Source organism: Filicampus tigris, chromosome 2, assembly GCF_054856515.1.
Source record: "Filicampus tigris isolate MCC_2025a chromosome 2, RoL_Ftig_1.0, whole genome shotgun sequence".
NCBI classification, from domain to species: Eukaryota; Metazoa; Chordata; class Actinopteri; order Syngnathiformes; family Syngnathidae; genus Filicampus; species Filicampus tigris.
Window position 1 is genome coordinate 25,395,388 of NC_141218.1, and position 24,806 is coordinate 25,420,193.

Genomic DNA, 24,806 nt, shown 5'->3' on the forward strand with positions numbered 1-24,806 from the left:
ATTCGTATTAACAGAGGGGCAAAAGCCCATGGCTGCTGTGTTGTTTCTTTCCTTTTGCTGCTTGTTTTTTTTAAAGTGTGTGAAATATTCACTGATTGAGGAAAGATTATGTAACTCAAGTACAATTGTGTATTTAGAGAAGTATTAAATAGTGGACTGGTTGGCAAGACAGAATGTTTATCTTAAATTAATTTTAATATCTTTAAAAAGTTTGTCTTTATCATAAATGTAATCCGTGTCGACTGTGCTGATATTGTGAGGCATCAGCCCCTTTTAGGTCCAACAAGGAAACATTTTTATCACTCGGCGAAGGAGCTATTGCATTCATTATCTTCTGTTTTGAATTCCTGTAGGTGTAATTGTCATTGTGAGGCTGTTAAGTTGATGTATTTTTAAATAAATGTTTAATAAATTAATAATGTCCATCACTTTGCCATCTGACTAGAAAATGTGTTTCTATATAACTCATACAATAGATAACATGCTTGACTTTTGTTTTGTTAAAAATGAAAAGGATTTCATTCATTCATTCATTTTCCGAACCGCTTATCCAGGCTATTAATAATCATGTGCTGGCCACCAAATGTTGAAATTGCTCTGATGATATGTAACATATTGTCAAATTTGCTGAGGCTAATTGAGTGGGTACACAAAGTAATGTTCCGAGTTGCTCTGTTGTTAATTTGTTAGTTTATTCCGCTTGAGGCCTCCCAAAATAGTTGCTGTCAGTATGAAGGAACAGTTTAAATTTTGGGAATTATCTTTGGAAATAGGAGTAATCTATACACATTCTCAGGCTTTTTATTGATTATTATCTCTCTAGTGCCATTATATAAAAAATAAATAAATAAATGAAAAGAAAAATCAGTGATGCTCAGCTCATTAAGTAATTACCATGCGTGGTCCGCATCCCATGTTCATTCAGCATATCTCTTATAATTTAGGATAATGTTACATCCATTACATCTCATATAAAGCGCATCCATATCCATATTTTAATGTTCAATGTTGTTTCTTGTCTTTTCAGCAATGTTAGCTTCATTCAGTCAATAGACTGAGTTTAATGTTGCACATCCCATACGGTGCTATTAGATGGATGCTACCTTCTGCACACATCTTTTATTAGCATTGATAAACAATAGAACTTGTGAAATCCTAGTTTGTTTACTCTCAATTATGGTTCGATTATCTAGTATAATCATTTTAGTACTATGCACAGTAATGCAAGGCAAATGACCACACCCAGCAGGTAACAAAAGAAAATAGTTTTTGTGAGGCTTTGTACACAGTGTATTAGAATGCATGGAGATCTGGGCAAGGTCGCACAATGAATACAGTATTTTTGTACTTTGTAGTTCGGTTCATATGTTGAAGATCGCATAAGATCAGTGATAGTAGCACTTGGCAGTATACATGCTCTAATAACCGTTTTTAACTTTAACGCATTTTGGATGTAGGCTGGAGATGTCTCATTTGGCTGCTTTTGCTAAATAGGGACTGATGTGACACTAAACAGTCCAGCTCGTATTGTCTGAAAGGATTTTACCGTCCCCTAGTGTTAATCACTGGTAACTACAAATTAGATTAAGTGGGCATACTGTACTGAATTGAGACATGCGAGAGGAAAAACTGTTGTCTGAAATGGAATAAAATGCTTTTACTGTCTGTGCATTGGAAATGTTTTAAAAATATTTTCCATGCGCAGGAAAACCAGGGGGTGACGTCCTTTCCCACCAGGGCTTGATCGCACAAGAAACAAAACAAGGTATCTCAGATAGTTTTGCACAAGGTAAACATAAATTCAAGCTTGCCACCTCACACCTATTATTTGTGCGTCCATATTTACAGATGGCTGATGAAGAGGAAACAAGGGAAGTGCTCTTTCCAGATTGGGAGGGTCCAGATAAAACTGGCCTGACTATTGAACAGACACGTGAAGGAGAGATCTTCGTAAAAGAAGTGAAAGGAGAGTCACCAGCAGCGCGGTCTGGGAAAGTATATGAAGGTAGTTTTTCTTTTGTTTTTCTTTTAATCTGTTGTTTTGTTTCCAAAGTAAAATTTTACAAAACCTGGTTTATTCATGATCTTTCTTACTCAAACTTATGCACCTTTATTTAATAGGTGACCAGATTGTGGGTGCAACAATCTATTTTGACAATATGAGCTCAGAAGAAACAGCTGAGCTGCTGAAGACACTGAACCGTCACAAGGTTGGATTAAAACTACAAAATAAAGACAAATCCCCATGCTGCTCTCCCCTGAGCACACCATGCCGTTCTCCATTGGGTACTTTGACATGGGAGGGGAAGTTTGGAAGCTCCAGTCCAGACATCCTTCTTGTAAGTCTTTTTAAAAAAAACATTTTTAACATGTTACTTCTTATCTACTGGGGAATCCATTAAAATATGCGGTTGAATCTCATAATGTTGTTGAACAGAGGGTTATTATTGAAACATATTAAAAAAATTCCAAAATATATTTTATGCATTAGTTGAACGTTAGAAAAAAAAACTGAACACCACATGGTGTTGTATTTGTTTGCAGCCCACGGTGTTGTTGAATAATAGTATTTGAAAATCATGCTTTGCTTTTATATAATCTGTACATTAGTGCTATTCTAATGCTGTCTGTCTGCAATTTTTTTTTTTAACAGAGCGGGGATGATGAAGACTATAAAAGGATTTACACAAGGAAGATCAAACCGAGGCTCAAGTCTGAAGACCTTGCCGAAGGAGTAGATGTGCGCACGGAGCGGCATAGCAGCACAAGTAGCGACGGCAGCACAATTACAACTGTTACCCGCCGTATCACTACCTACACTGTGGACATGCCGAGTGGCATAAGTGAGCAACTTGAGCTTTCAAGTCCAGATTTGAAGGGACAGGGGCAAGAGTCAGGGGATGGCTCTTTAGGATTAAGGATCTCACATGGCAGCCCTTCAGGTAAAGTGGGAGCTGAAGGAAGAGTTTTTGACTCGGGCGATGTCTCTTACAAGCTAAGTGAGAGTTCAAACACTGGTAGTAGGCATGTTTCAATGGGAGGGACAGGAGGTAGTGAGGTTTTTACAACAGATAATGACAACGGAGGGTCAATATGTGTGTCTATACCAGAAAAAGGAAAACAGATTTTTGTGACATCCATAGAAAAAACTCAAGAGGGTGAAGGAACAAAGGTAAAGTTACCAGAAATTACTGTTAGTCACCCACATGCAAAGGAATCCGGCCCAATTAATATTCCAAACGTCTCATTGAGCGGAGGTTTTACTGATGCTGGAAGTGAATTGAAGAGTCCTTCTGCAAATACTAATGTCAGCATTCAAACAAAAAAGTACCACATTCGCAGCCCAGACATAACTCTTGAGCAGAAACAAGGCGATTTCAAAAAGCCTCAAATAAATATATCATCACCTGTAGCGAAAGGTTCCAATTTTGATATAAAAACTCATGAAAGTGAGATTAGTCAGACAGGCCCACAAATAAAGGGAAAAGTGAACATGTCAACTCCAAAGATGGATGGGAACGTAAAAACACCAGATGTCGTAATCCAGGGTCCAGAGGTAAACAACAAAGGACTAAAAGGAGAAGGCACACAGATTAGTAAATGTATTCCCAAACCTGACATATCAGGCGCAAGCACTACCATGCCAAAGGTGGAATTTAATCTGAAAGGCCCCCAAGTCAAAGGTGACATAGGTCTGTCTTCACAGACTACTGAACGAGATGTTGAAGCACCAGAGATAGAACTTGACAGTACCTTTGGTAAAGTCAAGGGACCAGAATTGGAAATGCCAAACATCACAGGTTCAAAAATCTCAATGCCTGAGGTGGATTTAAATCTGAAAGGCCCTAATCTCAAAGGTGACGTGGATATGTCTGTACCACATATCAAGGGAGGTAGTAAATTGACAGAAGTGGACATCAAAGGACCAAAAGTAGACATTAAGGGCCCCAAAACCGGATTTGGAATGCCAAAAATTAAAATGCCAGAATTTGGCTTCAAAGGTCCAAAACTGGAGGGTCCTGACGTTGACACCAAGACTAATATTGACATCAAGGCCCCTGAAGTTGATGTTAGCCTCCCCAAAATGGATGTAGACATCAAGGGTCCAGATTTGGATGTTGAAGTACCAGATGTTGGCATTGGCAGTCCTGGTTGGAAGATCAAGGGACCAAAAGTCAAGATGCCAAGCATTTCAGGTCCAAATATCAACATGCAAAATTTGGATATGCATCTAAAAGGTCCTAAAGTCAAAGGTGATGTTGATGTGTCAGTACCAAATATCGAGGGAGATATTAAAGTACCGGAAGTGGACATAAAAGGTCCAAAAATTCATCTCAAAGGCACCAAAACTGGATTTGAAATGCCAAAAATCAGAATGCCAGAATTTGGCCATACAGATCAAAAACGGGAGGGTCATGACATTGACATGAACCTTCCCAAGACTAATATTGACATCAAGGCCCCTGAGGTTGATCTCAGTCTCCCCAAAACTGAAGTAGACATCAAGGGTCCAGACTTAGATGTCGAAATACCAGATGGTGACATTGGCAGTCCAGGTTGGAAGATCAAGGGAGCTAATTTAAAGATGCCAAAAATCTCTGGACCAAACATCACCATGCCAAATCTGACTCTTGATGTGAAAGGCCCTGAACTTAAAGGTGATGTTGATGTTTCCTTACCAAATATCGAGGGAGATATTAAAGTTCCTGAAGTGGACATTAAAGGTCCCAAAATTGATATCAAAGGGCCCAAAACTGGAGTTGAAATGCGTAAAAATAAAATGCCAGAATTTGGTTTTAAAGGTCCAAAACTGGAGGGTCCTGATGTTGACATCAACCTTCCCAAGACTAATATTGATATTAAGGCCCCTAAAGTTGATGTCAGTCTCCCAAAATCGGATGTAGACATCAAGGGTCCAGATTTAGAAGTTGAAATACCAGATGGTGACAGTGGCAGTCCAGGTTGGAAGATCAAGGGACCTAAATTAAAGATGCCAAAAATCTCTGGACCAAACATCACCATGCCAAATCTGGCTCTTGATGTGAAAGGCCCTGAACTTAAAAGTGATGTTGATGTTTGCCTCCCAAATATCGAGGGAGATATTAAAGCGCCAGAAATGGACATCAGAGGCCCAAAAATTGACATCAAGGGCCCCAAAACCGGAACTGAAATGCCAAAAATCAAAATGCCACAATTTGGCTTTAAAGGTCCTAAACTGGAGGGTCCTGACATTGACATCCACCTTACCAAGACTGATATTGACATCAAGGCCCCTGAAGTTGATGTCAGTCTCCCCAGTCTCCCCGAAACTGATGTAGACATCAAGGGTCCAGATTTAGATGTTGAAATACCAGATGTTGACATTGGCAGTCCAGGTTGGAAGATCAAGGGACCTAAATTAAAGATGCCAAAATTATCTGGACCAAACATCACCATGCCAAATCTGGCTCTTAATGTAAAAGGCCCTGAATTTAAAGGTGATGTTGACGTTTCTGTACCAAATATCGAAGGAGATATTAAAGTGCCAGAAGTGGACGTCAAAGGCCCAAAAGTTGACATCAAAGGGGCCAAGACTGGATTTGAAATGCCAAAAATCCGTATGCCAGAATTTGGCTTCAAAGGTCCAAAACTGGAGGGTCCTGACGTTGACATCAACCTTCCAAAGGCCAATATTGATGTCAAAGTCCCTGAGGTTGATCTCAGTCTTCCCAAAACGGATGTGGACGTCAAGGGTCCAGATCTTGACATTGAAATACCAGATGTTGACGTTGGCAGTCCAGGTTGGAAGATCAAGGGACCTAAATTAAAGATGCCAAAAATCTCTGGACCAAACATCACCATGCCAAATCTGGCTCTTAATGTGAAAGGCCCTGAATTTAAAGGTGATGTTGATGTTTCCCTACCAAATATCGAGGGAGGTATTAAAGTGCCAGACATGGACATCAAAGGCCCAAAAGTTGACATTAAGGGCCCCAAAACCGGAATTGAAATGCCAAAAATTAAAAGGCCAGAATTTGGCTTCAAAGGTCCAAAACTGGAGGGTCCTGATGTTGACATCAACCTTCCCAAGACTGATGTTGACATAAATGCCCCTGAAGTTGATGTTAGTCTCTCCAAAATTGATGTAGACATCAAGGGTCCAGATCTTGACATTGAAGTACCAGATGTTGACATTGGCAGTCCAGGTTGGAAGATCAAGGCACCAAAAGTTAAGATGCCAAACATCTCAGGCCCAACTATCAACAGGCCACATATGGATTTAAATCTGAAAGGTCCTAAAGTCAAAGGTGATATTGATGTGACAGTACCAAATATCGAGGGCGATATGAAAGGGCCGGAAGTGAACATAAAAGGCCCTAAAGTTGACATCAAAGGCGCCAAGGCTGGATTTGAAATGCCAAAAATCAGTATGCCAAAATTTGGCCTTACAGGTAAAAAACTGGAGGGTCCTGATGTTGACATCAACCTTCCAAAGGCCAATATTGATGTCAAAGTCCCTGAGGTTGATGTCAGTCTTCCCAAAACTGACGTGGACATCAAGGGTCCAGATCTTGACATTGAAGTACCAGATGTTGACATTGGCAGTCCAGGTTGGAAGATCAAGGCACCAAAAGTGAAGATGCCAAACATCTCAGGCCCAACTATCAACAGGCCACATATGGATTTAAATCTGAAAGGTCCTAAAGTCAAAGGTGATATTGATGTGTCAGTACCAAATATTGAGGGAGGTATAAAAGCGCCAGAAGTGGACATCAAAGGCCCAAAAGTTGACATTAAAGGGCCCAAGACTGGATTTGAAATGCCGAAAATCAGTATGCCAAAATTTGGCCTTACAGGTAAAAAACTGGAGGGTCCTGATGTTGACATCAACCTTCCAAAGGCCAATATTGATGTCAAAGTCCCTGAGGTTGATGTCAGTCTTCCCAAAACTGACGTGGACATCAAGGGTCCAGATCTTGACATTGAAGTACCAGATGTTGACATTGGCAGTCCAGGTTGGAAGATCAAGGCACCAAAAGTTAAGATGCCAAACATCTCAGGCCCAACTATCAACAGGCCACATATGGATTTAAATCTGAAAGGTCCTAAAGTCAAAGGTGATATTGATGTGTCAGTACCAAATATCGAGGGCGATATGAAAGGGCCGGAAGTGAACATAAAAGGCCCTAAAGTTGACATCAAAGGCGCCAAGGCTGGATTTGAAATGCCAAAAATCAGTATGCCAAAATTTGGCCTTACAGGTAAAAAACTGGAGGGTCCTGATGTTGACATCAACCTTCCAAAGGCCAATATTGATGTCAAAGTCCCTGAGGTTGATGTCAGTCTTCCCAAAACTGACGTGGACATCAAGGGTCCAGATCTTGACATTGAAGTACCAGATGTTGACATTGGCAGTCCAGGTTGGAAGATCAAGGCACCAAAAGTGAAGATGCCAAACATCTCAGGCCCAACTATCAACAGGCCACATATGGATTTAAATCTGAAAGGTCCTAAAGTCAAAGGTGATATTGATGTGTCAGTACCAAATATTGAGGGAGGTATAAAAGCGCCAGAAGTGGACATCAAAGGCCCAAAAGTTGACATTAAAGGCCCCAAGACTGGATTTGAAATGCCGAAAATCAGTATGCCAAAATTTAGCTTCAAAGGTCCAAAAATGGAGGATCCTAATGTTGATGTCAACCTCCCCAAGGCTAATATTGATGTCAAAGTCCCTGAGGTTGAACTTCAAGGCTCGGAAGTTGATGTAAATCTCCCCAAAACTGATTTTGATATAAAAGATATGAACATTGACATCAAAGGACCAGAACTTGACATAGATAGTGCTAGTGGAAAGATCAAGGGGCCAAAATTCAAGTTGCCGAGCATCTCCATGCCTGATGTGGATTTCCATCTGAAAGGTCCTAAATTCAAAGGTGATGTTGATGTCCCAGTACCAAATGCTGAAGGCGATATTAAAGTTCCAGAAGTGGATATAAAAGGCCCCAAAGTTGACATTCAGGGCCCCAAAGGTGGATTTGAAATGCCAAAAATCAAAATGCCAGAATTTGGCTTTAGACGTCCAAAAATGGAAGGCCCTGACATTGGCATCAACCTTCCCAAAGGCAATATAGACATCCAAGTCCCCGATGTTGATGTCAGCCTTCCCAAAACTGATGTAGACATTAAGGGTACAGATTTAGATGTGGAACTACCAGATGTTGACACTGGCAGTCCAAGTTGGAAGATCAAGGGACCAAAAATGAAGATGCCAAAAATCTCTGGACCAAACATCACCATGCCAAATCTGTCTCTGAAAGGCCCTGAATTTAAAGGTGATGTTGATGTTTCCCTCCCAAATATTGAGGGAGATATTAAAGGGCCAGAAATGGACGTCAAAGGCCCAAAAGTGGACATTAAGGGCCCCAAAACCGGATTTGGAATGCCAAAAATCAAAATGCCAGAATTTGGCTTCAAAGGTCCGAAACTGGAGGGTCCTGACCTTGACATCACCCTTCCAAAGGCTAATATTGATGTCAAGGTCCCTGAAGTTGACGTCAATCTCCCCAAAACTGATTTGGACATCAAGGGTCCAGATGTAGATGTTGAAGTACCAGACGTTGACATAGACAGTCCAGGTTGGAAGATCAAGGGACCAAAGTTGAAGATGCCAAACATCTCAGGCCCAAATATAAACATGCCACACTTGGATTTTAATATAAAAGGTCCTAAATTCAAAGGTGATGTTGATGTGTCAGCACCAAATATCGAGGGAGATATTAAAGTGCCTGAAGTGGACATTAAAGGGCCAAAAATTGACATCAAGAGCCCCAAAACTGGACTTGAAATGCCAAAAATCAGTATGCCAAAATTTGGCTTCAAAGGTCCAAAACTTGAGGGTCCTGATGTTGATGTCAACCTTCCCAAGGCTAATATTGATGTAAAAATCCCTGAGGTTGAACTTAAAGGCACAGAAGGTGACATAAATCTCCCTAGAGCCAATTTGGATATTAAAGGTGGAAACATTGATGTCAAAGGACCAGATTTTGACATAGACAGTCCTAGTGGAAAGATCAAGGGACCAAAATTCAAGTTACCAAGCATCTCCATGCCTGATGTGGATTTCCATCTGAAAGGTCCTAAACTCAAAGGTGATGTTGATGTCTCAGTACCAAATGTTGAGGGAGATGTTAAAGGTCCAGAAGTGGATATCAAAGGCCCAAAAGTTGACATCAAAGGGGCCAAGACTGAATTTGAAATGCCAAAAATCCATATGCCAGAATTTGGCTTCAAAGGCCCAAAACTGGAGGGTCCTGATGTTGACATCAACCTTCCAAAGGCCAATATTGATGTCAAAGTCCCTGAGGTTGATGTCAGTCTTCCCAAAACTGATGTGGACATCAAGGGTCCAGATCTCGACATTGAAGTACCAGATGTTGACATAGGCAGTCCAGGTTGGAAGATCAAGGGACCTAAATTAAAGATGCCAAAAATCTCTGGACCAAACATCACCATGCCAAATCTGTCTCTGAAAGGCCCTGAACTTAAAGGTGATGTTGATGTTTCCCTCCCAAATATTGAGGGAGATATTAAAGGGCCAGAAATGGACGTCAAAGGCCCAAAAGTTGACATTAAGGGCCCCAAAACCGGATTTGGAATGCCAAAAATCAAAATGCCAGAATTTGGCTTCAAAGGTCCGAAACTGGAGGGTCCTGACCTTGACATCACCCTTCCAAAGGCTAATATTGATGTCAAGGTCCCTGAAGTTGACGTCAATCTCCCCAAAACTGATTTGGACATCAAGGGTCCAGATGTAGATGTTGAAGTACCAGACGTTGACATAGGCAGTCCAGGTTGGAAGATCAAGGGACCAAAGTTGAAGATGCCAAACATCTCAGGCCCAAATATAAACATGCCACACTTGGATTTTAATATAAAAGGTCCTAAATTCAAAGGTGATGTTGATGTGTCAGCACCAAATGTCGAGGGAGATATTAAAGTGCCTGAAGTGGACATTAAAGGGCCAAAAATTGACATCAAGAGCCCCAAAACTGGATTTGAAATGCCAAAAATCAGTATGCCAAAATTTGGCTTCAAAGGTCCAAAACTTGAGGGTCCTGATGTTGATGTCAACCTTCCCAAGGCTAATATTGATGTAAAAATCCCTGAGGTTGAACTTAAAGGCTCAGAAAGTGACATAAATCTCCCTAGAGCCGATTTGGACTTTAAAGGTGGAAACATTGATGTCAAAGGACCAGATCTTGACATAGACAGCCCTAGTGGAAAGATCAAGGGACCAAAATTCAAGTTACCAAGCATCTCCATGCCTGATGTGGATTTCCATCTGAAAGGTCCTAAATTCAAAGGTGATGTTGATGTCTCAGTACCAAATGTTGAGGGAGATATTAAAGGTCCAGAAGTGGATATCAAAGGCCCAAAAGTTGACATCAAAGGGGCCAAGACTGAATTTGAAATGCCAAAAATCAAAATGCCAGAATTTGGCTTCAAAGGTCCAAAACTGGAGGGTCCTGACGTTGACATCACCCTTCCAAAGGCCAATATTGATGTCAAAGTCCCTGAAGTTGATGTCAGTCTACCCAAAACTGATGTAGATATCAAGGGTCCAGATGTAGATGTTGACTTACCAGATGTTAGTATTGGCAGTCCAGGTTGGAAGATCAAGGGACCTAATTTAAAGATGCCAAAAATCTCTGGACCAAACATCACCATGCCAAATCTGGCTCTAAATATGAAAGGCCCTGAACTTAAAGGTGATGTTGATGTTTCCCTACCAAATATCGAGGGAGATATTAAAGCACCAGAAATGGATGTCAAAGGCCCAAAAGTGGACATTAAGGGCCCCAAAACCGGATTTGGAATGCCAAAAATCAAAATGCCAGAATTTGGCTTCAAAGGTCCAAAACTGGAGGGTCCTGACGTTGACATCAACCTTCCTAAGCCCAATATTGACATCAAGGTCCCTGAAGTTGACGTCAGTCTCCCCAAAACTGATTTGGACATCAAGGGTCCAGATGTAGATGTTGAAGTACCAGATGTTGACGTTGGCAGTCCAGGTTGGAAGATCAAGGGACCAAAAATGAAGATGCCAAAAATCTCTGGACCAAACATCACCATGCCAAATCTGTCTCTGAAAGGCCCTGAACTTAAAGGTGATGTTGATGTTTCCCTCCCAAATATTGAGGGAGATATTAAAGGGCCAGAAATGGACGTCAAAGGCCCAAAAGTGGACATTAAGGGCCCCAAAACCGGATTTGGAATGCCAAAAATCAAAATGCCAGAATTTGGCTTCAAAGGTCCGAAACTGGAGGGTCCTGACCTTGACATCACCCTTCCAAAGGCTAATATTGATGTCAAGGTCCCTGAAGTTGACGTCAATCTCCCCAAAACTGATTTGGACATCAAGGGTCCAGATGTAGATGTTGAAGTACCAGACGTTGACATAGGCAGTCCAGGTTGGAAGATCAAGGGACCAAAGTTGAAGATGCCAAACATCTCAGGCCCAAATATAAACATGCCACACTTGGATTTTAATATAAAAGGTCCTAAATTCAAAGGTGATGTTGATGTGTCAGCACCAAATATCGAGGGAGATATTAAAGTGCCTGAAGTGGACATTAAAGGGCCAAAAATTGACATCAAGAGCCCCAAAACTGGACTTGAAATGCCAAAAATCAGTATGCCAAAATTTGGCTTCAAAGGTCCAAAACTTGAGGGTCCTGATGTTGATGTCAACCTTCCCAAGGCTAATATTGATGTAAAAATCCCTGAGGTTGAACTTAAAGGCACAGAAGGTGACATAAATCTCCCTAGAGCCGATTTGGATATTAAAGGTGGAAACATTGATGTCAAAGGACCAGATTTTGACATAGACAGTCCTAGTGGAAAGATCAAGGGACCAAAATTCAAGTTACCAAGCATCTCCATGCCTGATGTGGATTTCCATCTGAAAGGTCCTAAACTCAAAGGTGATGTTGATGTCTCAGTACCACATGTTGAGGGAGATATTAAAGGTCCAGAAGTGGATATCAAAGGCCCAAAAGTTGACATCAAAGGGGCCAAGACTGAATTTGAAATGCCAAAAATCCACATGCCAAAATTTGGCTTCAAAGGTCCAAAACTGGAGGGTCCTGACATTGACATCAACCTTCCCAAGGCTAATATTGACATCAAGGTCCCTGAAGTTGACGTCAGTCTCCCCAAAACTGATGTGGACATCAAAGGTCCAGATCTCAACGTTGAAGTACCAGATGCTGAAATTGGCAGTCCAGGTTGGAGGCTCAAGGGACCAAAATTGAAGATGCCAAACATCTCAGGCCCAAACATCACCATGCCAAATCTGGCTCTGAATATGAAAGGCCCTGAACTTAAAGGTGATGTTGATGTTTCCCTACCAAATATCGAGGGAGATATTAAAGCGCCAGAAATGGACGTCAAAGGCCCAAAAGTTGACATTAAGGGCCCCAAAACCGGATTTGGAATGCCAAAAATCAAAATGCCAGAATTTGGCTTCAAAGGTCCAAAACTGGAGGGTCCTGACGTTGACATCACCCTTCCAAAGGCCAATATTGATGTCAAGGTCCCTGAAGTTGATGTCAGTCTACCCAAAACTGATGTAGACATCAAGGGTCCAGATGTAGATGTTAGCTTACCAGATGTTGGTATTGGCAGTCCAGGTTGGAAGATCAAGGGACCTAAGTTAAAGATGCCAAAAATCTCTGGACCAAACATCACCATGCCAAATCTGGCTCTGAATATGAAAGGCCCTGAACTTAAAGGTGATGTTGATGTTTCCCTACCAAATATCGAGGGAGGTATTAAAGTGCCAGAAATGGACATCAAAGGCCCAAAAGTTGACATTAAGGGCCCCAAAACCGGAATTGAAATGCCAAAAATTAAAATGCCAGAATTTGGCTTCAAAGGTCCAAAACTGGAGGGTCCTGATGTTGACATCAACCTTCCCAAGACTGATGTTGGCGTCAAAGTTCCTGAGATTGAACTTACAGGCTCAGGTGGCATAAATCTCCCAAGAGCCGATTTGGATATTAAAGGTGGAAAGATGGACATCAAAGGACCAGATCTTGATATTGAAAGTCCAAGTGGAAAGATCAAGGGGACAAAATTCAAGATGCCGAAAATATTAGGGCCAAGCATCTCTATGCCTGATGTAGATTTCCATTTGAAAGGCCCTAAACTTAAAGGCGATGTTGAAATGTCAGTACCAAATATGGAGGGAGATGTTAAAGCACCAGAGATGGATATCACTGGCCCAAAAGTTGACATTAAGGGCCCCAAGCCTGGATTTGAAATTCCAAAATTCAAAATGCCAGCATTTGGCTTTAAAAGTCCAAAACTGGAGGGGCCAGATTTTGACATCAACCTTCCGAAGAGTAATATTGACATCAAAGTCCCTGACGTTGAACTTCAAGGGCCAGACGTTGATATTGGACTCCCAAAAGCTGATTTGGATATTAAAGGTCTAAAAACAGACATAGAAGGACCAGATCTTGACATTGACAGTCCCAGTGGTAAAATCAGGGGACCAAAATTCAAGATGCCAAAGATCTCAGGGCCAAGCATCTCTATGCCTGATGTGGATTTTCACCTGAAAGAGGGAGAAATAAAAACTCCAGATCTCGATATTAAAGGTCCCAAGATTGACATTAAAGGCTCTAAGAGTGGTTTTGGATTACCAAAGTTTAAATTGCCAGACTTTGGCTTTAAAGGTAAGAAACTGGAAGGTCCTGACATTGACATAAAAACCCCCAAGGCTAATATTGACATCAAGGCCAAGGGGGTAGACACTCAAGGGCCTGAAGCTGGTTTGAAAATTAAGGGTACAGAATTGGACATCCAAGGACCAGATGTTGATATTGACAGTCCCAGTGGTAAAATCAAAGGACCAAAATTCCAAATACCGAAAATCTCAGGACCAAGCATCTCCATGCCTGATGTAGATTTCCAATTTAAAGGCCCTAAACTGAAAGGTGATGTTGATGTTTCCGTACCAAATATCGAGGGAGATATTAAAGTGCCGGAAATGGACATCAAAGGCCCAAAGGTTGACATCAAGGCCCCTAAAACTGGATTTGATTTGCCAAAAATCAGTATGCCAGAATTTGGCTTTAAAGGTCCAAAACTGGAGGGTCCTGACGTTGACATCAACCTTCCAAAGGCCAATGTTGATGTCAATGTTCCTGAAGTTGATGTCAGTTTCCCCAAAACTGATATCAAGGGTCCAAATTTTGACGTTGAAGTCCCAGATGTTGACATTGGCAGTCCAGGTTGGAAGATTAAGGGACCGAAAATGAAGGTCCCAGACATCTCAGGTCCAAATATCAGCATGCCAAAATTGGATTTAAATCTAAAAGGTCCTAAAGTCAAAGGTGATGTTGATGTTTCCCTACCAAATATCGAGGGAGATATTAAAGTGCCAGAAATGGAGGTCAAAGGCCCAAAAGTTGACATTAAGGGCCCCAAAACCGGATTTGGAATGCCAAAAATCAAAATGCCAGAATTTGGCTTCAAAGGTCCAAAACTGGAGGGTCCTGATGTTGACATCAACCTTCCCAAGACTGATATTGACATTATGGCCCCTGAAGTTGATGTCAGTCTCCCCAAAACTGATGTAGACATCAAGGGTCCAGATCTCAACATTGAAGTGCCAGATGTTGATATTGGCAGTCCAGGTTGGAAGATCAGGGCACCAAAAATAAAGATGCCTAACATTTCAGGTCCAAGTTTCAACATGCCAAATTTGGATTTCCATCTAAAAGGTCCTAAAGTCAAAGGTGATGTTGATGTGTCAGTACCAAATATCGAGGGAGATATTAAAGGGCCGGAAGTGGACATCAAAGGCCCAAAAGTTGACATCAAAGGGGCCAAGACTGGATTTGAAATGCCAAAAATCCGTATGCCAGAATTTGGCTTCAAAGGTCCAAAACTGGAGGGTCCTGACGTTGACATCAACCTTCCAAAGGCCAATATTGATGTCAAAGTCCCTGAGGTTGATCTCAGTCTTCCCAAAACGGATGTGGACATCAAGGGTCCAGATCTTGACATTGAAATACCAGATGTTGACGTTGGCAGTCCAGGTTGGAAGATCAAGGGACCTAAATTAAAGATGCCAAAAATCTCTGGACCAAACATCACCATGCCAAATCTGGCTCTTAATGTGAAAGGCCCTGAATTTAAAGGTGATGTTGACGTTTCTGTACCAAATATCGAGGGAGATATTAAAGCGCCAGAAATGGACGTCAAAGGCCCAAAAGTTGACATTAAGGGCCCCAAAACCGGATTTGGAATGCCAAAAATAAAAATGCCAGAATTTGGCTTCAAAGGTCAAAAACTGGAGGGTCCTGACGTTGACATCAACCTTCCCAAGACTGATATTGACATTATGGCCCCTGAAGTTGATGTCAGTCTCCCCAAAGCTGATGTAGACATCAAGGGTCCAGATCTCAACATTGAAGTGCCAGATGTTGATATTGGCAGTCCAGGTTGGAAGATCAGGGCACCAAAAATGAAGATGCCTAACATCTCAGGTCCAAATTTCAACATGCCAAATTTGGATCTCCATCTTAAAGGTCCTAAAGTCAAAGGTGATGTTGATCTGTCAGTACCAAATATCGAGGGAGATATTAAAGGGCCGGAAGTGGACATCAAAGGCCCAAAAGTTGACATCAAAGGGGCCAAGACAGGATTTGAAATGCCAAAAATCCGTATGCCAGAATTTGGCTTCAAAGGTCCAAAACTGGAGGGTCCTGACGTTGACATCAACCTTCCAAAGGCCAATATTGACGTCAAAGTCCCTGAGGTTGATCTCAGTCTTCCCAAAACTAATGTGGACATCAAGGGTCCAGATCTTGACATTGAAGTACCAGATGTTGACGTTGGCAGTCCAGGTTGGAAGATCAAGGGACCTAAATTAAAGATGCCAAAAATCTCTGGACCAAACATCACCATGCCAAATCTGGCTCTTAATGTGAAAGGCCCTGAATTTAAAGGTGATGTTGACGTTTCTGTACCAAATATCGAAGGAGATATTAAAGTGCCAGAAATGGACGTCAAAGGCCCAAAAGTTGACATTAAGGCCCCCAAAACCGGATTTGGAATGCCAAAAATAAAAATGCCAGAATTTGGCTTCAAAGGTCCAAAACTGGAGGGTCCTGACGTTGACATCAACCTTCCAAAGGCCAATGTTGATGTCAATGTTCCTGAAGTTGATGTCAGTTTCCCCAAAACTGATATCAAGGGTCCAAATTTTGACGTTGAAGTCCCAGATGTTGACATTGGCAGTCCAGGTTGGAAGATTAAGGGGCCGAAAATGAAGATCCCAGACATCTCAGGTCCAAATATCAACATGCCAAAATTGGATTTAAATCTAAAAGGTCCTAAAGTCAAAGGTGATGTTGATGTTTCCCTACCAAATATTGAGGGAGATATTAAAGTGCCAGAAATGGACGTCAAAGGCCCAAAAGTTGACATTAAGGGCCCCAAAACCGGATTTGGAATGCCAAAAATCAAAATGCCAGAATTTGGCTTCAAAGGTCCAAAACTGGAGGGTCCTGACGTTAACATCAACCTTCCCAAGACTGATATTGACATTATGGCCCCTGAAGTTGATGTCAATCTCCCCAAAACCGATGTAGACATTCAGGGTCCAGATCTCAACATTGAAGTGCCAGATGTTGATATTGGCAGTCCAGGTTGGAAGATTAGGGCACCAAAAATGAAAATACCTAACATCTCAGGTCCAAATTTCAACATGCCAAATTTGGATTTCCATCTAAAAGGTCCTCAAGTCAAAGGTGATGTTGATGTCTCAGTACCAAATATCAAAGGAGATATTAAAGGGCCGGAAGTGGACATCAAAGGGGCCAAGACTGGATTTGGAATGCCAAAAATCAAAATGCCAGAATTTGGCTTCAAAGGTCCAAAACTGGAGGGTCCTGACGTTGACATCAACCTTCCCAAGACTGATATTGACATCAAGGTCCCTGAATTTGATGTCAGTCTCCCCAAAACTGATGTAGACATCAAGGGTCCAAATCTCGATGTTGAAGTGCCAGATGTTGATATTGGCAGTCCAGGTTGGAAGATCAAGGGACCAAAAATGAAGATGCCAAACATTTCAGGTCCAAATATCAACATGCCAAATTTGGATTTCCATCTAAAAGGTCCCAAAGTCAAAGGTGATGTTGATGTTTCCCTACCAAATATCGAAGGAGATATTAAAGTGCCGGAAATGGACATTAAAGGCCCAAAAGTTGACATCAAAGGGGGCAAGACTGGATTTGGAATGCCAAAAATCAAAATGCCAGAATTCGGTTTCAAAGGTCCAAAACTGGAAGGGACTGACGTTGACATCAACCTTCCAAAGGCCAATATTGATGTCAAAGTCCCTGAGGTTGATCTTAGTCTTCCCAAAACTGATGTGGACATCAAGGGTCCAGATCTTGACATTGAAGTACCAGATGTTGACGTTGGCAGTCCAGGTTGGAAGATCAAGGGACCTAAATTAAAGATGCCAAAAATCTCTGGACCAAACATCACCATGCCAAATCTGGCTCTTAATGTGAAAGGCCCTGAACTTAAAGGTGATGTTGATGTTTCCCTACCAAATATTGAGGGAGGTATTAAAGTGCCAGAAATGGACGTCAAAGGCCCAAAAGTTGACATTAAGGGCCCCAAAACCGGATTTGGAATGCCAAAAATCAAAATGCCAGAATTTGGCTTCAAAGGTCCAAAACTGGAGGGTCCTGACGTTGACATCAACCTTCCCAAGACTGATATTGACATCAAGGTCCCTGAAGTTGATGTCAGTCTCCCCAAAACTGATCTAGACATCAAGGGTCCTAATCTCGATGTTGAAGTGCCAGATGTTGATATTGGCAGTCCAGGTTGGAAGATCAGGGCACCAAAAATGAAGATGCCAAACATCTCAGGTCCAAATATCAACATGCCAAATTTGGATTTCCATCTAAAAGGTCCCAAAGTCAAAGGTGATGTTGATGTTTCTGTACCAAATATCGAAGGAGATATTAAAGTGCCGGAAATGGACATTAAAGGCCCAAAAGTTGACATCAAAGGGGGCAAGACTGGATTTGGAATGCCAAAAATCAAAATGCCAGAATTCGGTTTCAAAGGTCCAAAACTGGAGGGTCCTGATGTTGACATCAACCTTCCAAAGGCCAATATTGATGTCAAAGTCCCTGAGGTTGATCTCAGTCTTCCCAAAACGGATGTGGACATCAAGGGTCCAGATCTTGACATTGAAGTACCAGATGTTGACGTTGGCAGTCCAGGTTGGAAGATCAAGGGACCTAAATTAAAGATGCCAACAATCTCTGGACCAAACATCACCATGCCAAACCTCTCTCTTAATGTGAAAGGCCCTGAACTTAAAGGTGATGTTGATGTTTCGATACCAAATATCGAGGGAGATATTAAAGTGCCGGAAATGGACATTAAAGGCTCAAAAGTTGATGTTAAAATGCCTGGATTTGAATTGCCTAAAATGAAAATGCCACAATTTGGGTTCAAAGGACCAAAGCTGGAAGGTGATGTTCAGGTTCCTGGGATTGATATTCAAACTCCAGATGTTGATGTCAATCTTCCCAAAGCTGACTTGGACATTAAAGGCACTAAACTGGATTTCGAGGGCCCTGATGTTGACATTGATAGCCCCACTGCAAAGATTAAGGGACCGAAATTCAAGATGCCAAAACTCACAGGGCCAAACGTTACCATGCCAAGCCTGGATTTAACTCTGAAAGGCCCTAATCTTCGTAGTGATGTCGATTTGTCGGTACCAAACATTGAAGGAGGTATAAATCCACCAGAACTAGAAAGTAAAGGTCCCAAAATTGACATTCAGGGGCCAAAGAGTGGATTTGTACTACCAAAATTAGATATGCCAGAATTTGGCCTCAAAGGTCTCAATGTAAAGGGTCCTGAAGTTGACATAAGCCTCCCAAAATTTCAGGGTGATGGTGAAGGAAACATTGATTTGCCAAACGTTGAGCTTGATGTGGAAGATGTTACTGTTGATGTTCCGGGATTCAGCACTAAGAAATCGAAATTCAAAATGCCCAAGTTCGGTTTCAGGAGCCCAAAGATAAAGAATCCAGAAATTGATGTGAAACAGACTCAAGGAAATGTCAACATCAAAGGAAAGACTGGTAGTATTGAAAGAGTGGATGTAGACATGGATGTAACAGGCCCCAAAATAAAAGGACCCAAATTTAAGATACCAAAATTTGGTTTCAAGGTTCCTAAGGTTGAAATTCCAGGATCTGATCTTAATCTGACTAAGGGCAGTGGAGAAATACAATTTCCAGATGTTGACATTGAAGGACCAGAAGGAAAATGTGTGGATCCTAATTTAAAAATCAAAGGAACAAAGCTCAAAATGCCATCTCTTACGGGAACAAAATTTTCCCTTCCTGATGTTGATTTTAATCTTGAAAGTCCAAAAGCCAAAATTGATTCAGACATGTCACTTCCAAAGGCTGACATGGATATTAAAGTACCAAGCGCTGATGTAAAAGGTCCGAAATTTCAGGGGCCAAAGACAGACATCAACCTTCCCAGGGCTGATATTGATATTCAAGGGCCAGATGTTGATTTGAGTCTACCTAAAGTTAATGTTGGAATTAGGGGACCCAAAGTAGACATTGAAGGACCAGATGTTGATATTGACAGTCCCAGTGGGAAAATGAAGGGATCAAAATTCAAAATGCCAAACATCTCTGCACCAAACATCACTATGCCAAATCTCAATTTGAATCTGAAGGGCCCCAAACTCAAAGGTGATCTCGACATGGAGCTGCCACATATTGACGGCGATATGAAAGCACCAGAAATTGAACTGAAAGGTGTCAAAGCTGACATTAAGGGGCCAAACAGTGGATTTGGATTACCAAAAATTAAACTGCCAGGCTTTGGTTTACAAGGTCCACAATTTGAGGGTCCTGATGTTGACATAACTATGCCCAAGGCAAATATAGATGTGCCTGAGGTTGACATTAAAGTCCCAAAAGTTGATTACAGTCTACCCAGAGCTGATTTGGCCATTAAAGGTCCTGAATTGGATTTTGAAGGGCCAGATATTGACATTGACAGTCCCGGTGGTAAGATCAAGGGACCAAAAATCAAGATGCCAGAACTCTCTGGACCCAACATTTCATTGCCTAATGTGGATTTCCACCTGTCTGGTCCTAAACTCAAAGGTGATGTTGATATGGCAGTACCAAATATTGAGGGAGACATTGAAGCACCAGAAATTGATATTAAAGGCCCCAAAATTGACACTAAGGGTCCCAAGGCTGGATTTGAAATGCCAAAAATCAAAATGCCAGGATTTGACATAAAAGGTCCAAACCTGGAGGGGCCTGACATTGACATCAAACTTCCCAAGGCCAATGTTGACGTAAAAGTCCCTGAGGTTAAACTTCAAGGGCCAAAAGTTGAAGTAAATCTTCCCAAAGCTGATTTGAACATTAAGGGCCCAAAATTGGAAAGCGAATTGCCAGATGTTAACATTGACAGTGCCAGTGGAAAGATCAAGGGACCTAAATTCAAGATGCCCAAAATATCTGGATCGAGCATCTCCATGCCTGACTTCAATCTGAAAGGTTCAAATGTCAAAGGCGACGTAGATTTGTCAGTACCTAATTTTGAGGCAGAGTTAAAAGCCCCAGGAATGGATATCAAAGATCCAAATGTTGACATTCAGGGTTCTACAGGTGGATTTGAAATTCCTAGATTAAAAATGCCGCAATTTGGCTTCAAAGGTCCGAAACTGGAGGGCCCTGACATTGGCATCGACCTTCCCAAGGCCAATATTAATGTCAAAGCCCCTAAAGTTGAACTTCAAGACCCAAATCTTAATGTCAATCTCCCCAGAGCTGATTTAGACATCTCCACACCTGATTTCAATTTGAAAGGTCCGAAAGTCAAAGGCAATGTAGATTTGTCAGTACCTAATTTGGAGGGAGGGCTAAAACCCACAGCAACGGATATCAATTATTCAAATGTTGACATTAAGGGTTCTATGGGTGGATTTGAAATTCCTAGATTAAAAATGCCACAGTTTGGCTTCAAAGGTTCAAAACTGGAGGGCCCTGACATTGATGTCAACATTCCAAAAGCTAATATTGATGTCAAAGTCCCACAGGTTGGTGTTCACAGTCCAGACGTTAATGTTAGTTTCCCAAAAGGTGATATTGAAGGCTCAAAATTTGGTGTTGAAGGACCAGACGTTGACATTAATATTCCCAGTGGTATGATTAAGGGACCAAAATTAAAGATACCAAAAATCTCAGGCCCAAACATCTCCATGCCAAAAGTTGATTTAAATTTGGCAAGTTCTGATTCAAATTTTGATGGAGAAATCAAAGCACCAGAATTGGATATCAGTGATCCAAAAGTTAAGGGTGCATTTGAAAGTTCAAACATGAAAGGTGATTTGTCATATCCTGATATAGATGTCAGCATAAAGGGGAAGAGGGGTAAATTCAAACTTCCGAAAGTAACAGGAAAGGCAAAGAAACCAGATTTTGACACAGAGGCACCAACAATTGATGTAACAGCAGGAACATCTACAGTTAATGTCCAAAGATCAAAAATGAAAAAGCCAATTTTTAGTAAACTTCAATTTCCTGATGTAGAGCTTGATATCAAATCCCCAAAAGTCAAAGGTGATGGATCTTTATCTGAGGAGTTGAAATCCCCCACTGTAGAGTTACAGGGGTCTGTTACCAGCAGTCCAAATATTAGTTACGAAGGTTTGGATGTGAAATTAAAGTCTCCCCAGATCAAAATGCCAGACATCAACATTTCTCCAGCAGGGGGCACTTTTAGAGGCCTTCGGTATCCTGAAGGTACAGTGACATTTCCCAAGCTCAAGGTACCAAAATTTGGTTTTATTCTGCCGCAGATTGTGAGCCAAGAGGATGATGGAAAGGTTGCGACAGACGTTGCAGCTAGTGGAAAGCTTCACTGCTCACAGGATATTGTCGTTTCCAATCCAGAAATAAGGCAGAGTGAAGGAAAGATAAAGGTGAAGATACCAAATTTTTTTGGCAAAGCAAAAGCAAAGGGCAGGAGTGCAGGGGACCTTCGGGGTACAGAAGTGGAACTGAGTACTAGTGGAAAAGGAGAGGTATCTAAAGATTTCAGTGTACATAGTGGAGAAGGAAAATTACAATTTCAGGGTGATGCTGGACACAGTGTTTCACCCAAAAGTAAGTCAGCATCACTGGATCTTTTCAAGAAGTCAAGACATCGATCTTCTTCTTTGAGCGATGAGTGTGGGCTCGCAGTTGTTTCCCCTTCAGGACACCTTGAAGCAGAGGGTAGCGATATTTCATTAGACCTAAGTGGACCAAAGGTCAAAGGAAAGAAAGGCAAGTTGAAGATTGGCACCTTTGGAGGTTTTGGTTCCAAGTCAAAGGGCTCGTATGAGGTGACGTATGGTGAAGGCAGTGAAGCAGGAGTGGAGGGTAGTGCAGGTGTGTCATTGGCCACCCCAAAATCAAGATTGTCATCATCATCCAGCAGTGATAGTGGGTCAAGGGGTGCTTTCAAGTTCCCAAAAATTGAACTGTCTGTATCACCAAAAAATGATTAAATTGTTGACAATCGAAACTCGAACTCTAAAATACCTTTACCCCGTGAAGATATAGCAGATACCAGACATACACTATTTTCAAACCTCGGTTCGCATATAAAGAGAGAAAATGCAGTCATCTCATTTTTAAATTTACCAGTGATAGACAGAAAGAAGAAAGAAGAGGGATACTTTAAGGCCCTATCAAACTGTAAATAAAATGTATTGTAATAAATATTGTTTTCCTGTACATAGTCAAGATTTATTGAGAATATACCATCTCACCAAATTTTCCACTAACAATTTATTACTGGTATTATTTTGTCCTGCTTCATTCAATTAAATGTTGTTCATGAATGGGTGTGGTCTAATTTTATGCAGGGTCTGTTTCGCCAAACAGTCAAAGTAGTTATTTTGAAGGAAGTTTATACATTTAAACACAAATATAAACCATTTCCAGTTTTGTTTGAAGCTTTGATTTTTGTATAATCAGTCATTTTTGTATCTTAAAGCTGGGCCTGTATAACATACTCTGTTTGGTGATGTTTTATAGATCATAATTGCACAGACAAGTCACTATGTTTAGAAACTCATATCTTTTCAGCGCACCTTGTCCACATTTGCTCTTCATCTGTTATCATTTTTTATTCTAACCTGTTTTTTGTACAGTTTTCCTGGTCATCTTTTTCACCCTTCATACAGCATGAAATGTCACAAACAATTAATGTCATTGATTATGTGTTTCGACAAACTTCATTCAGAGAGATTTGATCCGATATGTGCAGACAGAGAATGAATTGTTTGTTTTTCCTTTTGTGTGCATTCTCTCTGATAAACTAATTAAAATGTATAGAATGTATGTTGTCTCATGATGACAACGTTTCTTCATTTTTTCCATTTGTTTCTTATGGCTCTGAAAGGCTACCGACTGCTGCAATGTGTCACTAATGAAGTGTACTTGATTTGTTAACCACCATGATGGTTTAAAGGCACAGGTTTAGTTTTATGCAATCATGATCAAATGTTCATTACAAAAAATGAGTAGCTACTAAATGTTAACATTTTCTTCTTTATTTGTTGAAACCTTAAATATTGCAAATTCGAGTGTAAGCAGTAACAAATATCACACAAAATACCCACACTAAATTCATTTTTAGAGCTGTTAAATGAAGGAATTGTATATAATATATATTACTAATAACTTTTAATAACATGTTTTCACACATTTTTTAAAACTTTATAAATATTTCAAACAACAACAGACAACATGCACAAAGACTGACGTTCTAACAGAGCCATTAACCTTACTTGAAAAAAATTAATCCAAAAAATACTGAAAACATAAAGTTTCCTACTTTGGGCCTAAGACCTCATTTGTAGTCTATTAAACATTTGGTAAAGGCCATATAACGTTTGGTAATTTGTTCTAACGTATTTCAAATTTGTGCCCAATCCAATTTATATATATTTATATATATATATATATATATATATATATATATATATATATATATATATATATATATATATATATATATATATATATATATATATATATATATATATATATATATATATATATATATAAATGTATATATGCATGCCTAACATAAATTTCCCTTCGGGCCTAACATGTAAAACAGGAGTCTTCAATCTGGTTCCTTGAGGTCCAATGTCCTGCCTGTTTTCCATCTCTCTCTGCTGCAACACACCTGATTCAAATGATCAGACAATCAGCAAGGTCTGCAGAAGCTTTGAATCAGGTGTGTTTGTAGCAGGTACTAGTTTTCACTAGTACATATTCGCTATCTTGCTACTGCATCAGTTCTATGTTCTTAAAGAGAGGGGTAACATAAAACTGAGCCAGAGACCAGGTAGTTTTAAAGTATATGTATATTTTACTTTAAGTAAACAAAAAACAAAACACTGCTAATTTTATAAACAGCCTGCAGGTAGCAACAATATTTTCCTAATTCTACGTATTTTACTTTCACCTGGACTTTTTTCTAAATCAGAGGTAATTCATTTTATGTAACTCCCCCTAGTGATTTATTTAGTTTAGATAGTTCAGTTGTGTTTGACCGGTTTTTAATTTCCTGAATTGAGGTTTATTCATCTTAGTTCAGTTATCTTCCTGAGTTAACTCTTTGTTTTTCTCTTCTTTTAAGTGAGAGAATTAATTATATCATTGAAAGCC

At 40.6% G+C, this 24,806-nt stretch overlaps 1 protein-coding gene across 1 annotated transcript in view; it reads left to right on the top strand.

The window, feature by feature from the left end:
- Window positions 1–23,468, top strand: part of ahnak (AHNAK nucleoprotein) — a 35,154-nt gene extending 11,686 nt beyond the window's left edge. The window contains exons 3-6 of the mRNA XM_086020670.1: window positions 1,706–1,765; window positions 1,849–2,005; window positions 2,122–2,339; window positions 2,654–23,468. Coding sequence (XP_085876796.1) covers window positions 1,849–2,005; window positions 2,122–2,339; window positions 2,654–22,630 — 20,352 coding nt within the window. The 5' untranslated portion in view covers window positions 1,706–1,765 and the 3' untranslated portion in view covers window positions 22,631–23,468. The remainder of the gene's footprint in view (window positions 1–1,705; window positions 1,766–1,848; window positions 2,006–2,121; window positions 2,340–2,653) is intronic.
- The last annotated feature ends 1,338 nt before the right edge of the window (window positions 23,469–24,806 follow it).